This window comes from Bison bison, unplaced genomic scaffold (assembly GCF_000754665.1).
Source record: "Bison bison bison isolate TAMUID 2011002044 unplaced genomic scaffold, Bison_UMD1.0 scf7180017863683, whole genome shotgun sequence".
NCBI lineage: Eukaryota > Metazoa > Chordata > Mammalia > Artiodactyla > Bovidae > Bison > Bison bison.
The window spans coordinates 277,441-284,047 of NW_011494255.1; the positions used below are offsets into that span (position 1 = coordinate 277,441).

Genomic DNA, 6,607 nt, shown 5'->3' on the forward strand with positions numbered 1-6,607 from the left:
TAGCCCACGAGGCTTCTCTGTCCATGGAATTCTCCAGTCAAGAATACTGGAGTAGGTTGCCATTTCCTTCTCCAGGGGATCTTCCCACCCCAGGGATCAAACCCAGGTCATCTACATTGCAGACAGATTCTTTACTGTCTGAGCCACCAGGGAAGTCCATACGTACTATAAAAGATACATAAAAATAGAAATGTCAAAAGGATGAGACATTCATGAGATGAATATTTTTAAGTAATTTTAATTTTTAAAATGTAATGGTACAAAACACGTTTGCTATCATATTTTTGAAGTTTTCCTTTACTTCTTGAAAACTGTTTTGTAAGAGCACTTTATTCTGAATGAATAACACTCTTAAAGTGTGAAAGTGTAATGTCTTAGTTACAGTCACTGACCAGAATTTGTTGACCCATACATATAACTTGAATTTTTATAAATGATAGATTTTTAGTCTCCCCTTAGGCCTCAGACAGATTTATTTCATCTAGGATCTTGATTTGTTTTGCTTAGATTTTTTTTTTTTCCGTTCTGTGGATTCTCAAGTTTTTGCTACTCCAAGGGAAAAGCTACTTCCAAGGTGTAGCTGCATAATCTGTTAATATAAATGGGATCATTGAACAGTGTTTAGATTTCATGCCCAAAGATTTTGCTAAATAATATGTTATTTTTTTGTGAATAGGGTATCAAAGTCCCAAACCAATTGAAATCTTCAAGTTGAAGCAAGGAGACAAACCATGGATAGAAAGGGGAAATATCCATGATCCAGGTAAGTGAATGAGAAGCATCCAGGTAGAAAAGAAATAAATTCCTAGATCCGTGAAGGCCTCACACCTTTAAAATCGTGTTATGGTGACTCATCTTCTAGTTTCTAAACTTTGACAGTATCTCAACAGAGCCTCTGAGGATTCCTCTCCTATGTTAATATTCATTACTTAATCGTTTAGAGGAAAATACTCATGTTTTCACCTCTGGATTTCATACGGATTTATTTCATCTAGAGTCTTGATTTGCTTTGCTTAGATTTTTAAATTTCTATGGATTCTCAAGTTTTTCCCTTCTTCATTGACTGCAGTAGTACCACTGCTTGTTCCTTCTTCTTACCTTGCTTTGAAAATTCAGGCTTCCATGCCTCTCTGCAAAGAGAGAACTTCAAATTCACCATCATCTCCTGACTAGTGAACCTCAGGTAATATTGATTTCCCTTCCTAACATTCAGCCCCACCCTGAATGCTGTGTTCTTATGGCAACTTGGTCTTTTAGTGTACATCTGCCTGTTTATTCATTCTGGATGGGCAAATATGAGATAAAGCAAATGTAGCAACATGTTAACTGTCGAATCAAAGAGGTGGGTATATAGCTGTTCACTGTGTAATTCATTCAGTTTGTATGTTTGAAAATTTTTGTAATAAAATTGTGAGAAGAGCTATAAGTATTGTAATTTTCAGAAAGAATTATGCCTCCCACATAGACTGAAATGAATTCAGTCAAGTAAAAAAAAAAAAAGATTCACAATTTTAGGCCTCACCTGAAATCAAACCATAACCCTCATGCATACTTTGCTGATTTCTTCATATATTTGCTGGATATTTATTTATTTTTTTCTCTCTCTTTTTTGTCTGTGCTGCACAGCACACAGGATCTTAGTTTCCAAATCAGGGATCAAACCTGTGTCCCCTACAGTGGAAGCTCAGAGTCTTAACCACTGGACCATCAGGGAAGTCCTCACAAAACCTTCAGTTGTTAAAAATAAAAAACAAAAAACGCACTATCTGCAAAGTACAATAAAGCAAAACACAATAAAATGAGCTGTGTTTGTATAGAAATATTACCCAAAGAGGGAATTCATCGGCAGTCGTGTGGTTAGGACTCCATGCTTCCACTGCAGTGGGTACGGACCAGACTAGATCCCTGGTCAGGGAACTAAGATCCCTTGCAAGTTGTGTGGTGCAGCCGAAAAAACCAAATTGAATGAAGGTTTGTGGCAGCTCTGTGTCAAGCAAATCTGTTGGCATCGTTTTTTCCAACAGCATTTGCTCACTTTGTGTCTTTCTCATATTTTGGTAATTCTCTCCATATTTCAAACTTTTTCATTATTATTATGTTTGTTATGCTGATTTGTAATCCATGATCTTTGATGTTACTTCTACAACTCACAGAAGGCTCAGATGACGGTTAACAATTTTTAATGAGAAAGTATTTTTAAATAAGATACGTACTCTGTTTTAGACATAATGCTATTGCACACTTAACAGACTACAGTATTGTGTAAACATAACTTTTATATGCACTGGGAAACAAATTCATGTCACTAGCTTTATTGCAATACTTGCTTTATTGTGGAGGTCTGGAACTGAACCTGGAATATCTCTGAGTCTATGCCCATACAGATAACCCCATATTTGTCCTCTAACCAAAATCTTCTCCAAATTCCTCTTTCCAGTTGAGTTCTTTATGTCTGTACTAAGATACCCACCTCAGAATGTTTGTGTCAAAATACACACGGATTTTCCTACATTAAAAATCTGTCTCCCTGGTGTTCCTCACCAACTTAAGCTGGAAATTCTAGTCATTTAGGCCAAATACCTGAGGAAAATCCTTAATTCCTCCTTTTTACTTTCATTGAATTCAACACTGTATGTTGTGTTTTCCTTCTCCTAGATGTGCCTTGAGTTCTTCGACTTGTCCACATGGACGCTGTTGTTGCTCCAGACCAAGCCACTGTTGTCTCTTGCCTGATTACTTCATTAACTTTCTCTCCCACACTTCTTCCCCTCCCGTCACTATCCATGCAGCAGTTGGCAGTCTTTTGGAAATATAAATTAGAACCCCCCACCTCCTCAGAGCTTCTAGTGGCTTGTCACTAGTCTTAGCATTAAATTCAGATTCTTCTACCAGATCTACATAGTATGACTTCTGTCTACCTTTTGAACTTTAAGTTTTCCTTTTCCCTATGTAACTGTTCTATTCAGGGCCCACTGGCTACCTTTCTATTTCTTGACCTGGCCCAAACCTTCCTTTTGTCAAGGCTTTTGCACTGCTGTCACACTTGAATGAAACATGAAGTTACTTACATGAAGCTGCTTAATTTTTACTCCTAGTTTCTTGGCTCACCTTTTATTTCCTCACAGGTAATTACCTGTTTCCCATTGTTCTTTTTCATGTGCTGGGAACCACTTTTCAGTGTGAAGTTGTCTTATTTCTTTGCTTCCATTTTGTCCTCTTTTGCCCAGGGGAATGCATAAAACATGTTTCTCTTTGGTGTGTATTCAGATGCTATGACAGCACATGATACATATTAGACATTCAATAAACATTGTGGGAGAGAATGGATACATCCTCCCTCATGTTAGATCAGATGTCTTTCTAACTTATTTTATTTTGTGTTAATGACACACATTTCTATTTTGTCCTCTTTTGCCGGTTTTGCAAGGATCTCTTTGGAGAGCACCAAAAACTTTACTAATTGAGAATTGTCTGCCACTGATTCTGTATCTTTTCTTTTTTTAAGATGTTATGGCCTTATTGTGTTTCTCCCCATTTTCAAGAAGTAAATTTACACTTAATGATTTTTTTCATATGACATAACTGTCACAGAGAGCTAGCCCAAACCATTTCATTTTAGAAGCAGTTTTATTGCATAACCTAATTGTGAAAATTTATTTTCTTTCTAGAAGTTGGTGATCCTATGCAGCAATCCTTGGAAATCCAATACAAGCATAAAAATATGGAAAGAGGCCATGAACTCAGTTCTTTGGGAAATATTTTTTGTCTGCATGGAAATCTTGTTACTTTAAGGCAAAGCCATGATAAGTTTGACATACTGAACTCTAATTTAGATTTAGTTAACCAGAATAAAAGCTCCATAGCAAAGAATCCTGACAAGTTTAATAAATAAGAGAAATTAGTTCTTCATAGTAAGCATGAAAAACATTACACTAATTAAATGCTATAAACATGGAAACATTCTCTGCACCAATTCAAAACTCAGTATACATCAGATTGAAAAAGAAACATGAATGTATGGAAGGTGGTAAAACCTTCATCAAAAAGTCTCAACTCACTGTACACCAGATAACACATACAGGAGAGAAGCCATATAAATGCCTTAAATGTGGTAAAGCCTTCTGCAGGAAGGCAGAGCTTAATATACACATGCAAGTTGAACGAGGAGTAAAACCCCACGTGTGCGGTGAGTGTGGGAAAACCTTCTCCAGGAAGTCTCAGCTCCTTGTACATCAGAAAACTCACACGGGAGAGAAACCCTATATGTGCTGTGAATGTGGGAAAGGCTTCATCCAGAAGGTTAACTTCCTTATACATCAGCAAATTCATACTGGAGAGAAGCCCTATAGATGCAAAGAGTGTGGTAAAGCCTTCAGTCACAAGCCATGTCTCGTTGCACATCAAATATTTCACACTGGAAATCCTCCCTATGAATGCAGTGAGTGTGGAAAAGCCTATTTTCAGAAGTCAAACCTTGTTAGACATCAAAGAGGTCATACAGAAGAGAAGTGCCACAAATGCAACGTGTGTGGGAAAAGCTACTCCACGAAATCCATGCTTAGCAGACACCAGAGAGTCCATACGGGAGAGAAGCCCCATGGGTGCAGCAGCTGTGGGAAAGCCTTCTGCCACAAGTCCTTCCTCACTAAACATAAGAGAACTCATACAAAAGAGAAAGGTGTCGATTCAGTCAAGGTGGAAAAGGATTCTTTAGAGAGCCATGACTCATGTACCACAGAACCTAAACAGGAGAAAACCTCTGTTGAGACAGTGACAATGCAGGGGCCTGCTATGGCAGTGCAGGCATCATTAAACATCTACGGGTTCCTTGCCCAAGGGAATGTGGTTCTTGTGGGAGAGCCTGTGGCCAGATGTGTCCCTTCAGGAGATGGCAGAGAGTTTTCACAGGAGAGGAACCTCATGAATGTAGTTAATGTGGTACTGCCTTCAGTTACCAATTATGTCTTCTTTTATGTCACAGGAAACATGTGAGGAGGAGTGCATTCAATATGGACAAGGCTTTGGAGCAAAGTTTAGCTTTTTATGTAGTTGAAAACTCTCACTGAGAGAATGCTAATGAATATAGCGATAGTGGAAAGGTCAGTCAGTCAGTGTTAGTCGCTCAGTTGTGGCTGACTCTTTGTGACCCCATGGACTGCAGCCTGCCAGGCTCCTCTGTCCATGGGATTCTCCAGGCAAGAATACTGGAGTGGGTTGCTAATCCCTTCTGCACGGGATTTTCCCAACCCAGGGATCAAGCCTGGGTCTCTCCCATTGCAGGCAGATTCTTTACCATCTGAGCCACTAAGGGGAGCCCAGTACAAAGATATGTCTCATTAAATATCAGCAGCTCTTAGTAGGTTGAACTGTAGCAAGCTTCACTTTAAAAGCATCATAAATTCACATCAGAAAGAAATTTTGGGAGGGCAAATATGTCCAGTCCATAAGACCACCCTCATGTTTGGTTATTCTCTGAAATCACTGACTCAAAAACTAAAAAGCCCCCCCCCAAAACCTCAAAAACTCAAAAACCCAAAAGCTGCTATACTTATGATTACAGGTTGTGACAGTGAAAAGTTACAGATTAGCAAATTTAAAAGGTGCTTAAGGCAGACCTTAGGAGAAACCAGGTACATCCATTGTCCTCCCAGTGGAGTTGTATGGACTGCATGTAATTCTGCCAGCAATGATGTGACAACTCATGTGCATATTGCCAGCCAGAGAAACTCACCTGAGCCCGGGGACCCGGGGGGTCAGTAAGGGTGCTCCTTATGCCAGCATGGGGAAACCACATGACTGACTTTAGCTTTTCAAGCTCTAGCCTTCTTGAAGTCAAACCAATATAGCATGGCCCAGAGACCCCCAGGCAAACAAAAGCAAGTGTTCAGCAAAAATCATATTGCTGGCATAAACTGTATGACATGGTTAAGACCCCAGGTATGCAAAGACGCTCTTGGCAGGCAGGCAGTTCCAAGGGCTTAGAGGTTCCCTCTCAGGTGCTGGTCAAAAGCCAGTCCTTTATTTGGAATGTGCAGGATCTGAACACCCCCAACCTGCCAAGTCACCTAATTTGCACACTAGTGAAAACAATAAGGTTTTTAATAAGATTGTTCCTCATCATGTGTCAGAAACAAATGTCTATGGATACACAAAATGTGTAGAACCTTTAGCAGAATGACAGCCAATCTCATAAAGGAGATAAGCTTGTGATTGCAGTGGAAATTTGGAAACGTTGACATAAAACTACCCTCATTTTCTATCAGATTAACACCCTTAATGTGTGTGTGTGTGTGTTTTCATTGTTTGGCTGCACCCCCACGGCTTGTGGAACTTCCCTGACCAGGGATCAAACCCATGCCCCCTGCAGTGGAAGCATGGAGTCTTAACCTCTGGACTGCCAAGGAAGTCCTTAATGTGTAGTTTGAGAGAGAAGGATTTGAACTCTTTTTGCATTGCTAGGGGATGACTCCATAACTCACCTGATGATGGTTCATAGGCAGTGTCACATTGTAACTATTATATCTAAATGTTTGGTCACCTTTGTTAGATCCTTTTAGAAGCAAGTTGCTAGGCCAGCCCACACACAGTGGGAGAGTTGCACATCTTT

The 6,607-nt window shown here is 39.6% G+C and overlaps 2 protein-coding genes across 4 annotated transcripts in view; both read left to right on the forward strand.

Moving 5' to 3' along the window:
* The window catches only part of LOC104983917 (zinc finger protein 350), a 30,037-nt gene extending 26,150 nt beyond the window's left edge, over positions 1 to 3,887 (forward strand). For all 3 annotated transcript variants that reach the window (XM_010833461.1, XM_010833460.1, XM_010833464.1), the window contains 2 exons: positions 677 to 763; positions 3,669 to 3,887. The gene's annotated coding sequence lies outside the window, so the exon portion shown is untranslated. The remainder of the gene's footprint in view (positions 1 to 676; positions 764 to 3,668) is intronic.
* A 64-nt stretch (positions 3,888 to 3,951) lies between these two features.
* On the forward strand, positions 3,952 to 5,018 carry LOC104983922 (zinc finger protein 350-like). The gene has a single exon (XM_010833470.1). The coding sequence runs from the start codon at positions 3,952 to 3,954 to the stop codon at positions 4,990 to 4,992; it is 1,041 nt and encodes a 346-aa protein (XP_010831772.1). The 3' UTR covers positions 4,993 to 5,018.
* The last annotated feature ends 1,589 nt before the right edge of the window (positions 5,019 to 6,607 follow it).

Bases quoted from the DNA above. Each gene is read 5' to 3' on its own strand.
- LOC104983922 (XM_010833470.1), top strand. From the start codon at position 3,952: ATGGAAACATTCTCTGCACCAATTCAAAACTCAGTATACATCAGATTG.